The sequence below is a fragment of the Nesoenas mayeri genome (genome assembly GCF_963082525.1).
Source record: "Nesoenas mayeri genome assembly, chromosome: 2".
NCBI lineage: Eukaryota > Metazoa > Chordata > Aves > Columbiformes > Columbidae > Nesoenas > Nesoenas mayeri.
In genome coordinates this window covers 156,653,235-156,673,233 of record NC_137543.1, presented here as the reverse complement: position 1 = coordinate 156,673,233, position 19,999 = coordinate 156,653,235, and the positions used below count along the sequence as shown (strand labels likewise).

The 19,999-nt window shown below is 41.6% G+C and overlaps 1 protein-coding gene across 1 annotated transcript; it reads right to left on the bottom strand.

Moving 5' to 3' along the window:
• Positions 1-1,621: 1,621 nt before the first annotated feature.
• Positions 1,622-13,655, bottom strand: XRCC2 (X-ray repair cross complementing 2; the record flags this gene model as incomplete). Its single annotated transcript, XM_080338738.1, has 3 exons — positions 12,969-13,655; positions 8,617-8,698; positions 1,622-2,337 (listed from the first exon to the last, which is right to left on the bottom strand). The coding sequence occupies exons 1-3, from the start codon at positions 13,005-13,007 to the stop codon at positions 1,622-1,624; spliced, it is 837 nt and encodes a 278-aa protein (XP_080194864.1). The 5' UTR covers positions 13,008-13,655.
• Between the last annotated feature and the right edge of the window lie 6,344 nt (positions 13,656-19,999).

The following is a 19,999-nucleotide window of genomic DNA, read 5'->3' as shown; positions in this document are numbered from 1 at the left end:
CCAAGTCCCATCTGCCGGACACTCTGCCCATGAAAACTCATTGTTCTCACACTCCTCCCCAAACCTTTGGTACTGGCTGCTGTCAGAGGTGGGACACTCATCGTCTTTGCAGAAATCCAGCTGAACCATGGAGATGCTGAATTTTTTAAACAACAGTAAAGCTATACACTCCCAGCTCTATATGCAGAAGCCTGGGTCTGCACGCTGAACTATACGCAGCACAGAATCCAGATATACATTCAGCTTGGAAAAGCTGTCGTCAGAGTCAGGAAATTAAAAGGTAAGTGTCTCACAACAGAATTTTTTAGGCGTCTTCCTCAAAAAGATACCATGTTAGATACTTCTTCTTAATATGCATTTTTGTTAATAATCGGTTCAATCTAAACTATAAAACGTGCTGTGCAACATGACTGAACGAATATTGCTGTGAGAAATATTCTCCCCTTGTTTGAGTAATTTAAATTTGTAAGCTAATGTAAGTTTTTGTATTAAATAATGTACTGTGTGCAATTTTCTTTCTTGTAAAGCACTTTGAAGCTTTCAAAGGGCACTCTAGGTTAATAAATAATATGGTTTTCTTTGCCAGAACTGTAGGGCATTTCCCATAAGTTCTGAATCTTCTTTGGCAGAATTGCAACATGCTGCATGCCAAATCCTGCACTCAAATGTTCTACATGTGGCAAATACATATTGGTAAAGACCAAAGCCATGGCATTGCTGGATTTCTTAGAGAGACTGGGGGAAGGGAAAGAAGTGGGAGGGAATAATGAGGGAGGGCAGAGAAAATAAATTATGTCTGTGCATACATCTAAAAGAAAAAAACAACAAAAAAACAACCCCCCACACCCAAAACAACCCCTAACCCACACTTCATTATTTTCAAAGACTAAACTGTTGCTGCATACAGCACAAACTCACAGGTACCCAGCTCTAGATCTTTACTGTTCCTTCAGTTAAGGAAACCAGGCCTCCATTTCTGCGATAACTGTAGATTCTTCAAACCCCGATGCTTCTAAGCGTCAAAACACCTCCAGTCCTTGCTCTTCCGATCACACAATCACACACAAGGGAGTGTGTGATTGGGATTGCTGCTGTTTCACTGGCTGTGAAAATGGATCCTCTTCTTCAGGCAAAATCGTGAATGCATTTCGTATGCCCTTGGCTACCAGGAATAAGCCAAGACCAGTATTCATAAAGAGCGGACACTCGCCTTTGTGCAGTCTCTCCTCTGGACAACAAAGCTCCTATTTCTGTTAGCTTGGAAGAGGAGTGGAAAGCAGCGAGACCCAAAAATTAAGTCAGTGCACTTGGCTGCGTATCACCTGGGTTAGATTACTGAAGGATACTAGGAGTTTCAAATGTCTTTGGTTATAATTTTCTTGATTTAATCTCTTCCTGCATTAAGCACAAACAAGTAATTTCAGCATTCCTCGCTAGTTTGGACTGGAGATCTACAGTAATTAAAAAATGTTACCATTTCCTGCTCTTCACTAAATTTTAAGAAAATGGTGACAAATAATCATCCAGCAACAACCAACTACTTTAAAAGGTACTAAAACCTACTTAGACCTCATCAGGCCTTAAGCACCAAGATGTGCTATGTTTAAAAAGCAAACTGAAGTTAAAACTGGACTCCACATTCTGCAACGCTAAATGAACGTTTCACTACATGGTGTCTTTTGAGGTGGCAAGAAACAACTGTAAAACTTTTGCTGTTGTTAGAATTACACTGCTTAGAGAAAAATATCCTGTGGGTTACCATTTGTTGCCATGATTTACAGAGATAAGGTCTATAGTCTGTATCAGTTTCATGGTGAAGTTTTAAAGGAAAAAAGCTTTCTGCAGAGTTGGGAGATTTCTGCATAAGCGTCTGCGTTGTTGCAAAGAGGGCTAAGTGATGCTCTCTCACAAGTTTTTCCAGAAAGTTCGCACATTTCTTCAGATTCATCTCCTGCAAGTTAAGACTCTCCCCGCCGTTGCTTCTGTCCATCCAATAAAAAGCTGATATGCTGTCTAAAATCAAAAGGCAGAGAGCGGGGTGAGCACAAAACATGTTTTCTAAGGAGTAGAGAGTGAGGAGTAGCTGCGTGCTACTACTGCAGTTCACCAGAAAAAGCCTTCCCAGGCACTGCTTGATCATCTCTTCTGTCCCTTGTGCCAGCCTGTTCTCGAGGATGGTCACTAGGCGAAGCATATCGAAATGGTAGTCGGTATCGATGAACATGACTTCTACTTCCAGGCCTCCTCCTGATTTTGGGATGATGCAGCGGGCTATTAGGTGATAGAGCATTTCAGTCTTTCCCGTTCCTTCCGGCCCATGGAATTCAATGACATCTCCTGTGCAAAAACAAAGCGGCAAGCTGTCAGGTAAAAGAGTTTAGAGCTCAGTTTTTAGTATTTACCGAACCAATATTCAGTATTCCACTAATTGGAAAAGGCTTTTTTAAAAAGTTTGATATTAAAAAAAAAAAAAATCCTGATTAGCATCTATCAAGAGAAATTTCAGTTTTCAAGAAAGGCTTCTAAAGTGAAGAAAATCAAATGGAAACAAAGGTTGGGGAAAAAAACCACAACACCAATAGCATCTAGAACACCAATATCAATAAAAGATTGGCAACTGGTTTTCATCTGTCATTATAGGTAGATGAATGCTGAAAAGGAAGCTGCTACACAGAAGTGGCCAAGAAACCATCTATTTACACTAGGTGCACAAAATTAAGGAATCAATTAAAAAGCAGAGGACAAGCAAAACAAAAAGCTGACACATCAAAGGTCCAAATCATGTCGCCATATCTACTTTCATAGCACCAACTGGCCTTCAGCATGTCATGTCCGCTATGTGCTTATTCAATACCTGCACATTACGAGATACAAACAGGAATCTGTGACTGGTAAAAAGAACACCAGTATATTTATTTAGCACTTAAATTCTTCTGTGGTGATTGTAATATGAAAGTGCTTTCTTTTGAGAAGGGGAATCACAGATTCCTTCAACTCCAGGCAATGACTCTGCTGTCTGGGGCAAAGGATCTCTGTTCATAAATGGACTCAGCATCACTTCGTGATCCATATGGGTCAATAAAATACATAGCACATAAATTTTAAGTGTTAATTTAAAAAAGCATTTTGCTTTACTAGCAAATTGGTTCATTTGTTGGATGTGAATGCAAGATAACTCAAAAGTCTTTTCCAAAGTTGTCTTATGTCTTATATCAGAGCAAGACTCTAAAAAATGTTATTTTCTTAGTTGCTTTTTTTAAATTTCTAATCTAGGGAACTGGATCATTTATTTATGACATTTTGGATTTTAGGCAGAAGGGTAAAGACATGCAGTAAGGAGAATCACACAGCTGTAACTGCAGGAAGGTGAGAGATTTCAATGGCCTTGGCAAGTGCAAATGGCATAACAGCTTTTCATAGGGGGATGCAAGAGTAGGGAATCAATTGCAACTTAAACATGTTTGTGCCTGCCTGAGTTAAGGGGGTTTTTCAAGTCGTTATTCCCAGAGGATGTCCTTGTTCCTAAGTGTGTGTTGTGTCAAGATGCAGCTTGGGTGAGGGGTGGAGGGTGGTGGGGAAGAAACTAATCTCTTATGTTACCCGTTGGAAGCAATTTACACCTGATGTTATAATTCTATCCATTTCAGTGACACTCAGACTGCCCACCTCTCCATAATGAATTTCCCTGCTGCTCCACAATCGCAATGCCATTTTCCTGAATTTCTGATACTTTGAAATTTATTAAAAAGCTCAATTGCCTCCCAGAACCTTATCTGTTCTGAACTGCTCTCCCCACTTTTGAGATGAAAGACAACTATACTTCCTATGAACAAATCATCATTTTCTCTTGCTGTTGAGGGGTCACAATGTCCACCTCTGCCCCTCACAGCCAGCAGCTGCTCTGCTGTCACACAGGCTGTGCCAGGGACATCGTCGCGCCCTGCAGGGGTGAGATACCGGCTTGGAAGAACTTCTAAACGTGCTGGGTAGGTCTTTCCCATGTATCTTGAGTCTACTGAAATATTGTAGAACAATTGCGTGAGGCACCTCTTGTGAAGGAACAAAACACCTCTCTGTCTGCCACTGGCTTCAGCCACCCTGACCAGCATTTCTGAATCCAGACCAAGAGCTGGACTGGGCCAATATGCAACACAGGCCGCTCACCAACCTGCAAAATACGAGTCGTTTAAGAAAAAATAGCAACTCTTTACAGCCCCTCAAAGCAGCAATGGGCAAATCTGAATTACTGTTTGGTAATGAGTCAAAAAAATTGAAAGAAATGCTTGACTTTATCCATCTGAAGACATTGTGTCAGGATGTCTGTGTGTTACCTCCTGTAAGATTTTACATAAAGGAGTTGCAATGCAAAGAATAACATTGAATGAGCTTTTATTGGCAGAACTAATAAATTTATTTCAGTAAAAATTTTAAGTTGAACAAAATAAATAATTCTTAGGAGTTTTTGTGGTGGCAGTTTATAAATTTTAACAGCAAGACAGCTAAGCCCCCTTCAAAGCTTGTTCAGTGCTCCTGAATAAGACACACATTTGGGTTGTAATTTGACCAAAACACTTAAATTACTCTGAAGAGAAAAACAGTTTGGACTGTAAGAAAACCTCAAGAGAGCCGGGGATTTCTGTGCCTTCATGATTATCAAAGAGGCTGCCCACAAGAAGAATGGGTGCAAAACAGAAGCCACTTATAGCAACATCTATAAATGTGGGGTTTCACTAAATTAGCAGCCAGGCTGTTACAGTAAGATAAGAGGGGAAATTCATCCTCCTGGATCAGAGAAGACAAACCATGACACAGCAGAGAAGGAAGTGCAGCCAGCGACGTTTTCAAACAGCCTTTGACATCCTCACAATAGGCCGTGGAAGAAACTTAGTGGGAAACTGTTATGGGATGGAAACAGTCTGAGAGGCAGATTAGGAACAGACACTTTAACATGGAAGAAAGTTAATGAGAAATTTTCCCATTAGGATTGGTTTTGCCCAACATCAAAAATAGCAATAGACGAATGTTCCATTAGCTTGGCAAAACATGTAGAAGACAAACGAATTTGGTGAATAAAGACTTAAGCCTGTGAAGATTTAACAGATTAAGATGGATGAACAGAACGATTTCACATGAAATTCTGCACTGACAAATTCAAGAAGGCCATTTTAAGGAGTCACCCAACATGTTGCTTGGCCCACAATAGCCTGAACTGGCCCACTACAGTCACACTAAAGAGTACAGTAGGCCACTGCTCTGCAATGGCATACAGGATAAACTAAATGATGTTGCATAAACTTAAATATTTAAATTAATATTTGTAACTGAAAGATTGTGCTCGGTCCTGGTCATCAATGCAGTGTTATCTTTCTAATGAGAAAAGCCTCAACGTTTGGTCTGTAATCATTGCACTAGCATATGTTGGTTAAACTATTTTCTGACACTGCAGTTACAAACAGGCCATTAGAATCCTCAGCAAAAACTGCAGATTTCACATCATCAGACACCTTGAAGTTAATGGACTAGTGATTTACGATACTGTGCAGAAGCTGTCACTAATGCTTCTACCATTTATAAGTGAAGTAGAAAGGCCTAATATTTATTCCAAGTGATTGCTGGGTGTCATACTATTGCTGAACATCAGAGCTACACCTTCATACCAGTGGCACAGGGGAAATATGACTGGCTATAGTGGTAGATTATTTAAAGCTCGTGTCACTTTTGCTCCATTCCAGAAGAGCTTAAATGGTATGTAATTAATATGCTTATGTGTTCTTAAATATGCAAGTCCATCATAATTAGAAGCAGTGACTAGAATATCACAGCAGTACGTATATTAGCTGTTCCCATTTTACAGTACGCTGACATACATTTTATGAACACTTAATTATGATGTAACCTTTGGATAATTTAATGAAACGTCATATATGTATTTGTTTGTTTCAAATACCATCAGGAAAAAGAATAATTTGGGTCTTTGCGATGCTATAAACATAGCATTTTAGATTAAGAGCTGTTCAGTACAGACTTCATGGGCAATGTATTACAGTTATCCACAGCGACCTGCTAAAAGTCAAGTTCATGACAAATGGAGAGGTAGGTCTTCAACAGGGATTTAAGACCGAATAATGAGAACACACATCAAAATAACACATGGACTCACATAAATACTGTGGTGTTAAAAGACAAAGCAAAAATTTAATAAAAGGTGAAGACCATTTATGAACATAAAGCTAAAAATCTGTGCTAATATGTTATGCAACTTCACTAATGTCAGCCAAAGTATGACCAATACGGCTAATAATTGATGCCATTTGTCAAAAGTAGAAGAAAAACAGAAGTGCTTCAGAAGCTCAATGACTGTGTTGGCACGGAGAAATCAATGACGAACGTAAAAGGTTTCCAGCCATCTCAGAACTGAGGTTCTGGAACAGTCTTTGAACAGAGCTAACACAGCTTTAAGAGTAAAGCTGACAATTTCACAGAATCGTAGAATGGTTTGGGTTGGATGGGACCTTAAAGCTCATCTAGTTCCAACCTCGCTGCCATGGGCAGGGACACCTTCCACCAGAGCACGTTGCTCAAAGCCCTGTCCAACCCGGCCTTGAACATTTCCAGGGATGGGGCATCCACAGCTTCTCTGGGCAGCCTGTCCCAGTGCCTTACCACCCTCGTGGGGAAGCATTTCTTCCTTATATCTAATCTAAAACTACCTCTTTTAGTTTAAAGACATTACCTTTTGTCCTGTCACTACATGCCCTTCTAAAACGTCCCTTTCCTAAAAATTTTTTCACTGGCCCCAATACCGAGCCCTGAGGAATGCCACTTGGACATGGAGCTGTTGACCGCAACTCTTTGAGTGCGACCATCCAGCCAATTCCTCATCTACCTCTGTCAAATCCACCTCTCTCCAATTCAGAGACAAGAATGTCATGCAGAACAGTGTCAAATGCTTTGCACAAGTCCAGGTAGATGATGTCAGTTGCTCTTCACTTGTCCACCAACACTATAATCCCATTGTAGAAGGCCATCAGATTTTCAGGCACAATTTGCCCTTTGAACAATGGAATTATGTAATGCACAGGCAGTTACTGACCCCCCCCCCCCGGAAGGTTTCTTATACTCTGTGCTACCAGAACATGGCCAGTTTAGTCTCAAACATTTGTTTCTTGTGTGCAAAGGTCATCAAAAAAAGAGAGACTGAAAGATCAGCATTTTCTATTACAGTACTTTTTAAAAACAAAAAATATCTCATCTTTTAAAAAAAATGTGAAGACTTCAGGAGCTTTGTGAAGCATACACCAATTTCCCTATTTGTTCTTAATTCTTCTTGCAGGTAACAAAGCAGTTCAGATTGGAGAGTATTTAAATAATCTCTGCTCCATTTGCACTGGCTTACCAGGATTTCTCTGCCCTTTATCTTTGTTATATCATATTTGAAACTTTCAGCGGCAGGAATCATATATTGCTAAACCTCTAATGTATTCTCAAGTGCCACAATATAATACACGAATAGTGTCACAGTGACTGCATTTGTAGACTAAGCATCATCTCTCATCCAATCATCTTGATTATTTTTATTGCTTTTTCTGCTATTTCTTCTGAACCTTCTATAATGTGGGGGAATTCAAATGGCAGACAAGTATGTTGATAACCACTGCAGCCACATACTTTTCGTATGAAATCCATTCATTCATACATACACTCAGAAACTGTAGCACCTCCAGCATGGTTCTTCCAGTTTGCCATTTATACTCCTTTTTTACTATATTCTGGTTTTGTGTAATCAGAGTAGTTGCTTCCATTGTGAAATGCACGAAATCCCTCACAGTCTGGAAAAACAGCCTGGCTTCCCGAATAATCAAGGAATTACTAAGTGTGCTAATTCATTAAAACTTCAATCTTGATCTTAAAACTTCTTGCTAGAATAATCTGCTTTAAACTTGTTGTACGAGTGTCATTGGGATTTCTCCAATTTGAAATTCTCATTTATTCACTGAAGGTCTATAGAAATCAACATCATCTGTGAACTCATTCATTAGTACCTCTGTTCATAATAGAATTATTTCCAAAGTTCCAATCTAAGTATAATCAGGATTTTTCAGGCCAAGACTAAATGGCCTGATGACTTTTCTTTAATGAAAAAATACCATTTTCTCATGTCCCTTTTCCTAACTGCTCCAGACCACTCCATATCACTGAACTCTCTGCTATTTAGCGAACCTCAAGTTCTTTGCAAATTTCTGCAGTTATGACTTTGTTGTGGATTTTTAGACCACTGGTGTATATATATATATGTATGTATATATAAAAGGTTAAATGACAGAATCTAGAATAAATTTGTGTAAAACTACAAGAAACAGACCAAGGTGATTTGTGTTTGCTCACTTGCATCTGTGGTTTGATACCCATAAAGTAGATTTTAAAGTCAATTTAATAATGTTCAGAATAGTGACTTTGCAGTATTTCAATTTATCTATTTGCTTAAAATTACATCAACAATTAAAATTCTGAATCCAGGGCAGAAAGATCTACTTGCACGCTTATCTCGGTCATATTGCTCTGTTAATACTTGTACATCAACATTTTTCCATAAATGGGATAAAGGTACATTTTTACCATGAACAGGAGATCCTTCCTCAGCAAACAGATAAGGTTCAAGATCCTTCAGAGAACTTCGGCCCTCAAGTCGTGCAAGTAGCTTTTAAAGAAAAGACAGACAAGACATGTTGTTAACTCAAAATAATGGACATTGGGAATCAAATTTAAAGGATTCTGAGAACTGGGAGTTTTCCATGACAGCCCTAGCAAAAGATTAAGCTTGATTTTAAAAATGTTTTCATAAATGCATATGGAAATGTATAGTCTGGACTACAGCACACAGATTCCATGGCAATAAGGAGTGGATATACACTGGGAAATAAAGCTTTACAAAAAGGAAAAAAAAAAGAAAGAGAGAAAGCTGCAGTTGTACATTAGCAGGAGGGATTGCCTCTGGTCTACAGCAGCGCTGCCATTAGACAGAACAAAAGGAAAGCAGATCATTTGTAATAACCATCACCTCCACAACAAACTGCTGCTTGAGAGCTGAAACATTATCCATCATTAGTCTCCTGAGTCAGCCCCTCCGAACATTCATAAGTAACAACACGTACATTTCATCTGAAAAGCAATATGGCCTAAAATCCTTTTATATCATAGTAACTTGTTCAAACATAGTATGGATTAAGAATGATCAAAAGTAATTAACCACCAGTGGCTCTTCAAGAACATTTCTAAAGCAAGCTCGAATTTGTAAAGCAAGTTCCTCCAAAGCCCCTTGGTAAAGCAAGTCCATTGTAAAACAAATTAGTCCAAAGTTCATGGACAATTTCTTAAATTGAGAGGTATTTGCATAGCAACTAGACAGGTATTCACTTAACTTGTGTGATTTGTAGGTCTGGCATAGATTCGTAAACCAGGAATTAACATTTCACCCAGTGCTAGAGCTGTTATTCCCTACGCGTATTAGCACACATGGGAAAGGACGCTATTGGGGTGCTCAGAGCTCGTACCCTTGTGCCCAGTATTTCCTTCTCCAAGACACCCAGCTGTCATTTAAACAGAACAAATCCCATCCAGTTTTATCCTATCCTCCCTGGCCCTGAATTTACTTCGAGTGGTCACGACAGGAATCTAAGTGTGACATTTTCATTGACATTTTAACATTCCCTTCCATTAACAAAATGTCAATGTGTTTGCCTGTTCACACTTATTCAGGAGAGCTTCCCGACACATCTACTGAAGGGCCATAAGAACATTTGAATTGACCTTGCTCTGGATCCGTGGATCCTCCTGTTACATTGCACACATTTGTGCAGCACATAGAACACTCACATGGTGAACTCTTGAGTATTTTGAGAACCAGAAGGGGTCTGTCATGTGGACGAAGCAAAAACCCAGATGGACATATGTACACAATAATATAGGAACGTATCTCAGGGCACATTAACCAGGAGCTTGCAGCTACCATGAGGAAGAGTGCAGACCTTACACCCGCAGCAGCCCAGGGCCAGCGGGGAGGAGATGCTGCAACCACCGCTGAGAAGGGCCGGGAATCTTGCACCACCTCATCCGGCACTGGAAGTTGAGAGCAACAGGAAAACCACCGTCTGCTGCTGCTTTCTGATGTTCTTCGGTTCCTTGCAAAGGAAGCACCACTCTGACACTCAGTGATCATAAGGGCTTGATTACGGGCAGTGCAGGGGACGGGAGTCACAACTATTGCTGATATAAATGCAATTCTGCAGCCTCCTGTTCCCAAATCTATTTGTACATTGATTAATACATCCTCTGCAGTTCATTTCTTCTGGAAACTATGAACCCCCCATCTCTTCTTAGACTATCGCCTCTTTAAGCTTACTGCTAGAGCACTGGAAAGACATGGCAGATTGATCACTATCACTTAAATATGAATCTGTGGTTATTTAAATGGCAAGCTTATATATTCATTTTAAATAACTACAGGTGCTTATTCTGAGCACTGCTCATGTAGGTAATTTGTGATAATACGCTGATGATAGCGCACCTGTGTTTTTATCAAACTTTGTATTTACTTCCAAGTTCTGAAGCAGAATCTCCAAAGGCACTTGCCTTGTTAGTGTCACGCTGGGAGCAATGGGGATCCTGGCAGAGAGAGCTGACAATTTGCCTTCAAATGCAACAAAGGTTCGTCCACGCTGCAGAAGTGACAGAAGCAAAGCTGAGACACTAAACTGGCATCCCTCACTTCTGATGATGTTAAAGACAGGGACACCAAGGGTTTTTCCACCTTGGCTCTGCTACAGGGAAGGCATTTCCACTTTGCCTTCTCCCGTTTTCTTCTCTAAAATGAGGAAGGGGGGCAAAAAATCTACAGCATTTAAGGGGTGACCTCGATAGTGAACATCAGGCTTGTTATGGACAGCCTGCAGAACACAGCACTGCTTCACGAGAGTCTTTGAATGGGAAGAGCTTGAGAAAAAAACACCAAAACTATTTCAAATCACGTATTAGAGACTTCCAATTCTCTAATTTCTTCTTTCATAATGCCCTTTTAATCCTTTTTTACACTCAATACCACCTTCTAGCAACCTGCTAGTGGTAGGTCTTCACTCTTCGGTGTTCTTCAAAAGTGTAATAATATTAACAAGAAACTGCACGTATGTGCAGTTACATGTAGAAAACAGGCTATACAGCAGGAGTCAGGCAGCAATTGGGTTAAATTTCATTAATGACAAGGCTGACAGGTCTCAAATATTTAAACTATGTATTTTATAATTTATCAATCTCATCTTTATAATAAAGCAATATGCATATGGACAGTCCCACTGATTCATACATTATATGCTTACACTATATTGGTTTCAATGAAGCTATGCAAAAATGTAAGCATACATGTAGGTCTTGTCAGGAATGAGATATTACTTCATTAAAATGTTAAAGAAATTCAAATGAAATATCCGAGCTCTGTTAGGGGCTGTGAGCTAACCTACAGGCTATTTACAAATACAAACCTATCTTGAGTAGGAGACAAAATTTAATTTTCAACCGCTATAACCACTCTGACTGAGCTTTTGTAAACTTTGGGCACAAAGACATGCAAGCAATTTATCATTTATTTTACTGTGATACCCCAAAGGTGTTTTGCGAGAAGTTCTAATTTGTTGTATTAATTATATTCAATAATAAGAGTACAAGACTGCGGTCTCAGCGTAACTCTCACTAAAATCTGATCTCACACATGCGGCTGTTTGAGGAGATACTGTTTCTAACTAAGTGTTTTCTGTTTCAAGGGCTTTTACCATTTTTTTCTGGACAATGTACTAATGCATTAACCTTTCCTAGCCAATTGGTTATCAATTCCTCCCTCGTTCAGGTTTGGTTACCCACCATGGGTGGTTCCCGCCATGCGCATTTACTCTGGCATCTCTTATGGGGACAAATTCATTTACCCGCTGGACACAGAGCACAACTCGCATCCTTAATTTGTGTATATTTGCTGATAGTGGGCAGCTGTTACTATTTTAAATGTCAGAAGGGCTTAAGAACTTAAATCCCACTGAAAAAAACATGATGCTTTAACAAGAAATAAATATTGTCATGCGTTTCTATGCTTTTATGTGCGTTACTCAGCATATTATGATACAGTAACATGGAAATTTCCATGTAATTCACTTGTTGACTGCGAGTTGAAGCCACTAAGAAATAAACCATCAGTGGAGGAGAAAAAAATAAAAGAAAAGAAGAAGCAGGAGGAGAAGAGAAGAGAAGAGAAGAGAAGAGAAGAGAGAAGAGAAGAGAAGAGAAGAGAAGAGAAGAGAAGAGAAGAGAAGAGAAGAGAAGAGAAGAGAAGAGAAGAGAAGAGAAGAGAAGAGAAGAGAAGAGAAGAGAAGAGAAGAGAGGAGAGGAGAGGAGAGGAGAAGAGAAAGAAGAGAAGAGACAAACCAAAAACACAACAAAAAACCCTCAGACAAAAAAACCCAACCCACAACAAACATCACAAGCCCAACACTCAAACCCCTTTTCTCCGAATAGCAGAAAAGCAATTCCACCTTCCATACTCTTTATTTAAACCAAACCTTCCTCACAGCTCTTCTCCCCCACCCTCACTCCGACGCTGGGGAGGGAGAAGGCGACGAAAACACTTACAATGACAGCCCGGGGCTGCCGGGCGCCGCTCTCCCCTCACGCAGGAGGCGGCAGCCGCGGGGGAATGGCGGGGGAAGGGAAGGGAAGGGAAGGGCGGGCGCGGCTCCCTCCCTCCCACACCGCCCCTCAGGGAGGCTCCGCGGCCGCTCCCCCGCCCGCCCCACGGGGCTGAGGGACGGAGCGCAGCGCCCGGCGCTTCCCCCTTCCTCGAGCGGCGGCCTCGCCTCACCCTCCCCGGCCGCCCCGGGAAGGCGGTGACGGGCCGAGGGGAGCCCGGAGTGTGTGTGGGGGCAGCGCCTCACCTGAGTGCCCGACTCCGCCCTCCGAGACGCGTCAGCCATGGCGGGGGGAGGGGGCCGCAGCTCCCGCTCCGGGCTGGCAGCGGCTACCGCGCATGCGCGCTGCCCGCTGGCTTTCCCCACCTCCGCGGCGCCTGCGCCCCCGAGCGTACCCGACCCGGCTGGCCCGCAGCTGTGCGCATGCGCAGCTCGGCCCGCGGGGAGGGTGGGGTGGAGTCCATGAGCGGCTGAGTCTGGGGTTCGAGGCCCGCCTCGGGCTGATGTCTCGGCCACCCGCCCAACGCCATTTGGGATTCCCGAGGGACCAGTCACTGTAGGGAGGCGTGTGTTTATATATATACATATATATATATATTTTTTTTAAAGGGCCTGTGTTTTTATAAGTTTGTGGTCTAGTTAGTTTTTTTTTTTCACTCCGGATGAAATGGGGGCAGGTGGCTGGGTTGATGTGACTCTAGGGATGCTCATCTGTGACGCTGGTGTTGACATGCCTCAAGGGATGCTCACATCTGCAATATTGTGTCCAGTTCTGTGCCCGTCAGTTCAAACAGGACAGGGAACTGCTGGAGAGAGTCCAGCGCAGGGCTATGAAGATGATGGAGTGGAGCATCTCCCGTGTGAGGAAAGGCTGAGGGAGCTGGGGCTCTGGAGCTGGAGAAGAGGAGACTGAGGGGTGACCTCAGTAATGTTTATAAATATGTAAAGGGTGAGTGTCAGGAGGATGGAGCCAGGCTCTTCTCGGTGACAACCAATGACAGGACGAGGGGCAATGGGTACAAACTGGAACACAAGAGGTTCCACTTAAATTTGAGAAGAAGCTTCTTCTCAGTGAGGGTGGCAGAGCCTGGCCCAGGCTGCCCAGGGGGGTTGTGGAGTCTCCTTCTCTGCAGACATTCCAACCCGCCTGGACACCTTCCTGTGTAACCTCATCTGGGTGTTCCTGCTCCATGGGGGGATTGCACTGGATGAGCTTTCAAGGTCCGTTCCAATCCCTAACATTCTGTGATTCTGTGGCATTGGGGTTGACATGACTCAAGGGTTGCTCATCTATGTCACTGGGGTTGACGTGACTCAAGGGATGTTCATCTGTGACATTGGGGTTGATGTGACTCACAGGAAGCTGCTCTGTGCGGCCATCATTAAACTCTTGCCGCCTGCAGAATTACTCTTTGCAAAAGCCAGCTATCAATTATGGCTTAGATGAAAAGGGGTTGGGAATATCTTATGTACAAGTGTTGAGTGAACCTGGTTTGCATGGTGTGCAATGCAGGAGCCGATGGCACAGCGAGTTGGGCACGTTGGTGGCTGCGTGGCCATGGTCGGCAGTGGGACCTGCTCCTCCTGAGGACCACAGCCCATTAACTTAGTGGTTATGCAACCCCAGGCAGTGAGAGGGACAAGCACAGGGAGAACGTGGAGAACCTGTTTGTGTTTTCCATAGGCAAAATGCAAATACAGGAAGGTAAGAATAGCAACTCCCTGCATCTGCATATCAAAGAGTGGTGACGATATCATCCCTTTGCGTCTAGCGAGGTTATCGGCGATACTGCACGTTCTTGCAGTCAGGAGGAGAAACTGGTGGTGGGGTTCTTTGTTTCTTCAAAGAAACCATGTTTATCTATACCTAAAGAGTTTCTCTTAGCTTGGTCTTGAATACACCACAAATGAGAAAAATCTAACCTCAGATGCAAGGTGGTGCCTTTGTTTACTCTTTCAACCCTTTTTCAGCCCAAAATACACTGCTCACTCTGTTCAAAACACTCTCTTGTTGCCACCTGACTCTCCCTTAAGGTTTTAGGTGGATGCCACCTGCCTCCACAAGGTCAGTCAGGTTTAAGCCAACTCAAATCAGTATTTCCAGTGCCAAGTTCTAATACTGCTCAGTAAGTACAGAAAGGGGATGGTCTCTGGATATCTGCAGTAGCCTTTCTTGTTCTCTGTGTATGGATACCTATGCAAAATTATCAAGACCATGGAAGGTGGTTGGTCGTCCAGTGAGAAAGACTTGGCTGGCTGTAGCAGGAGGGACACAAATGGCACAAAAATGTAACTACGATACTGTTGGCTTAATTTCTGCCTCATACTTTGGAAGAAGTCAGCATAAGGGACAGACAACCTTAAGAGCAGTGTGTCTGACTGTTGTTATAGTACCTTAGAGGTCTGTGCTGTGCTCCCTGGAAGAGTTCAAAAGACTCATTAATTAGAAGTGATTGCCCTTGAAGCTGACTGATGATTGAACCTAACCCAAGAGGAGAGGGGACTCACTGTGACTTGTGACAAAGACACTACTCACTGCATCAACAACATAATATTTGTGTTTTAATTATAGATTCTCTCTTGCTGTTCTCCTCTAATTAAAGCCATTGCACTAGTTTTTAAAAAGTGATTGCTACCTGAATTTGCAGACGTAAAATATACAGCACACCTAAATGCCAGGTGACTGGAACCCACTCCTACCGCATCACTCACCACTGCCCGTGTCCCAGGAGGGTCCTGCGGGAGCTCTTCTACTGCATGGGTGAACACAGTTTGGTATTACAGCCTAATGCAAGATGAAATATCACAGTTCAGTGGGGATCAGGCAACAAAGATTCAAGAGAGAGAAGGTAAAAACATGGAATTTGCTTGAGCAGTAAACAAAATGGAGATATAATTGCTTGACATATTTAGTATGTAACAGAAATGTGTAAATCAAACACACTGGTTGCCTTGATAGGCAGGTTGCCGTAACCACCTCTCCTATGTTACCTTTGATTCATTTGTTTCATACAGCGTGGCTGGCATTATGAAGCTAGAAAGCCGGTACTTACTTTGACAGCACTCTGCCTTAATAAAGACTCATATTTCTGTTGTTTTTTGGGGTTTTTTTCATTTATTTGTCAGTACTATAATTTCTCTTCTTTTCAGATCAAAAGCTGGATTTTGGTGATGATGCACACTTCCAGCTTTAAGCCCAAACCAGCTTTATGCAGATTTTTGTCTGTCTAAACCACTGCCTCTGCCCTTCAGCAGTCAGCATCGCTGCCATCTTACTGAATTTGATACTATAATATTTTCTCAAACTGCCTATTTATTTCTCAGCCATTTATCTTTTTGGTTTGTTTTTCTACCTACAGAGTAAATCTTTGCATTCGCTTGCTTCTTCGGAGAAAAACAGAAATGTAGGTAACTAGAAAAACTCTTTATCATTGGCTTCAGCAGAGCCAGGATTTTACCCTGTGGTTTTTAGGTTTGTGTTGGCTGTGCATTTTTGTTTTGTTCTTCATTCTTTCTGCATCCTTTCATATTTCTCTGCAGCATTTCTGAGCGATAGCACGCACCAGGAGGACAAGATCCTCCCTGCTCCTGACTCTTCCTCAGCAGAAACCTCCTTAATGCAGAATCCTCCTTAATGCAGGATAGTTATAAGTAGCTCAGAGTATCCAGGGACTCCATGCCCCAGCACTCCTGTTTCTACAGGCAGAAAATTAGTCTTCCTTTGTTTGGCATGTGGGGAGCCTGAGGGTGCCTCTGGAGCCACAAGCACTGTTCATGGAGCAATTCAGCAGCAAGAACAATGACTTTTCTAATAGCAGAAGGATCAGGCTCCAGGGATATGGATCTCTGTCTTTATGAAACGTGTATTGTGGAGAAAATTCCTCTTTCCCAACCTTGGTTTTGAGCATCTCCCGTGCTGAGATGCTGTGTTTTTCACTGCACATTTTGAAGACCTTCATCACAGGGAGAGAAAATGACAGTGCAAGAGAGGAATGTATTTAAAGTGGAATTGCAGCCCTGAGCAAAAAGAGTTTTTATTATTTTGGGGGCTATTTGCTCATTCATATGTTCATCATTGCTAATTTCAACCAACGTAAGGAAACTGGGCTGGGTTTTGGGGAAGGAAGGACTAACTGAGGTGCCTTGGGGCTCTAGAGAACCGAATCTACTGTTTATAGAAAGAAATATAGATATTTTTTTAAATAGCAAAGTCCTAACTTTAATTTTCCAATTGGTCTACAATACAGAGCCAGTCTAAAGAATTAACACCCAATCCTGGAACAAGGCCTGAGGTAAGAGCTTAAACAAAAGGGAAAAACTTGAAGAAAACCAATGCGGTGACAAGAAATTTAGATTGTGTGAAGATGTTTGCAAAAAAATACATCAAAATTTTACATTTAATTAAGTAATAGCTAAATTAGATACTGGAATATAAATGTTTCCTCCTTTAACATATTTTTTTCAGCCACAGAGACTTTGTTCCAACACGAGCTTCATCATTTTGAGCGTATTGTCACTTAGTGTTCTCTCGCAAGATTTGTGTGGGTGACATTCCAGCACAAACCAGCTCCAAACAGATCTTCTAGGTTGAAAACAGTTTGTCTCTCTTCATCTAGTTAAATTAAACTCTTTCGGTAAAGTCAGCTGTTGTTTTGCTAATTAACCTCTAGACTCTTAAATACCTTCACTCCAAATGTGAAAAATTGACTATCCAAAAAGTCATTAAACAGAAGAATCACTCCAAGAAACTAAATAGAAAGGTCTTGTTTTCTCATTCTGTCTCATCTACTCCCTTGTGTAGTAATGCTCAAAACCCAAAAGGTTTATCAACTAAAGACCATCTCAAAGTTGTAAGCAGACCTCAGCAAAGAATAACAATAATAACAACAACAACAAGAAGAAGAAAATTAAGATAGATAAGTAGATGTTGAACCTGCACATGGCAAAGCAAACGATGAACTGCCTGTCAGATTATTTGCAACCTCTCTGTTGTGTGACTTCTCCAGTTCCACGATGCTGATTTTGGCCCCACAGCTCCAAGTTTCTCTCAATGAGTGAAATGATCTGTCACTGGGTTTTATAGATTTTTTAGAGCAGATGGCAGATTCTTTTTACCTGGAGAGTTGCCATTTTCTTTAGATGCATCTCAGTTTTTTTGGTGCTCTAATTTATCTGTTTACTCGAGAAATAACTAATTTAACTTACAAGAGTGTTATAATTTCACTGACCTTAGAGAATGTGATGGTTTTGCTGCATAACCTTGAAAAAAACACAAAGAGAAAAGAATTTAGTCCATTGGTAGAGGGACTGCTGGGCATGAAAAAAACAGCCAAGGTCATTATTAAGTTCTGGCATCTGTGATAGCGTTTCATAGCTGCTTGCTGGATATTCTGGTTTACATTTCAGCTTGCAGAGTTACATCAGGAATAAACTTGCCCTGTGTAGCCATTCACCTGTATTTATGTCTAGATTTCTTATTTCTGTGGGCTGCCTTTTATCAGCTTCTAGTCCTGAGCTGGAATTATTCCTTGTTTGTTTGTACCAGTTTGTTCTTTTCGTGCTGCTTCTTCCATCCTGCCTGACCAATTCTGCACTGGCTGATAGTGAAGCTGCCAGATATTCCTTATTTGGACATTAATCGCACAGTTTTTGCATTGGTGACCAGGCCAGGGGTATTTTCTTTGTGTGTCTTTGGGGCACAGTTTAAGGTTAGCAATAAATAAACAAAGGCTTACAGAGAAGAGCACATGAAGACACCTTCATAGCCAGTGGTGACTGCAGATGAAGTGTTATTTTGAGTATTTGAGCTCTGACCTGCAGCCCATGGAGGGAGAGATCTTGCATTTGACCTCATGAACCTCCATCATTGCTCATACCCCACTGATAGGATAATGCAAATTTTGCCCCAGTCAAACACGCTTGTGAAAATGTTCTCTGCCTTCTACAGAGCTGTTCAATGAAGGATGAATGATCTTTCTAAATTCTACTCTCAAAAAATTCCCCTTTGCTTGAATGTTGATGCCCTTAGAAGCCCCAGGTTTGACAAACATGACAAAGCAGCCATGCAGGCAGTATGATCTTGCTGAAAAATTAACACAAACACGAGGATTCTTAGTAGGAATGAACTAGTATTTTAATTAATTAGCTATTTATGCCACCCTGGGCATGCGGATAAAAGATGCATCCAGGTAGCTGGCACCAAGTCTAAAATGACTGGTGCTCATTGGAGAAAGCAAACCAGGGTTTGCCCCCATGGTACAGAGAACTAATGGTACCGTTCAGGCGTGCGTTTCTAACTGTGAGACAAAGCCTGAGAAGAATAACTGTATAATCCAGGCCATTTCATTTTTTCTTATTAAAAACCGACTAGGGACTGCCCGTTTTACCCTTTTTACACAAATTTAGCATTAAAGTTTCTGTTTTCTGTAATCCCCACGGACCCCCTGTCAGCATGATATATACATCTATTTCTTTCCTTTTTGATCTTAACACTTGTAAGTAATAAATAATTGATTGCCAAAGGAATTCTGGGAATATATTCAGCCTTAAATTGAGCACTAAACTATTTGCAAATGTGCTCAGGCACTAGCCCAAAAAGATACATCAAAGAATGTCAATTGGATATTAGGAAGTGAAGTGCCATCATATGTTAGAATTAGGAAGCATAAAATATAAGTGGCGAGATAACAGCTGTCAGATCTGTTACTGGTACTAATAGAAAAAGGTATGTTTTTATAGAAGGTTGTAAACTTCTGTTCAAGCCAGACCATGCTTTCACCTCAGCAATGACACTCCAGACCCTTTTCATGGAATGCCTCGTTTTTGACTGTTTTCTTGAAACTGAGGCTTGACAGTGCACTCACCCTGGACATATCTACAGCTTGGTCTGAATTGTCTGTGAAATAAACCTATTAGAAAGAACTGGGGTATATTTACTGCGGTGACTGGTCATCTTTGGCACCGATGACATATTTAGTGTGGCAGTCTTCACCATGGCTACAAGCCCAACATAAGCTTGGTCAGTAAAGCCACAGTGTGTGCTGCTGTGGCCAGACTGTAAGGTCAGAGATAACCTGACTGCACCTACACTGCTGCGCTTGCAACCCAGTCATACCCCAACATCTGGGTATCTGTGAATAGATGTGGATGTTATATGATGTTGGCCTTGGCACTGCACCTAAAGCTCAAATGTGCTCTTCATGGGGCACATCCTCTTGGAATCCATTTCCAAACACACAAATGACAAGAAGGTAATGACAAGGATGAAGGAGGATGGA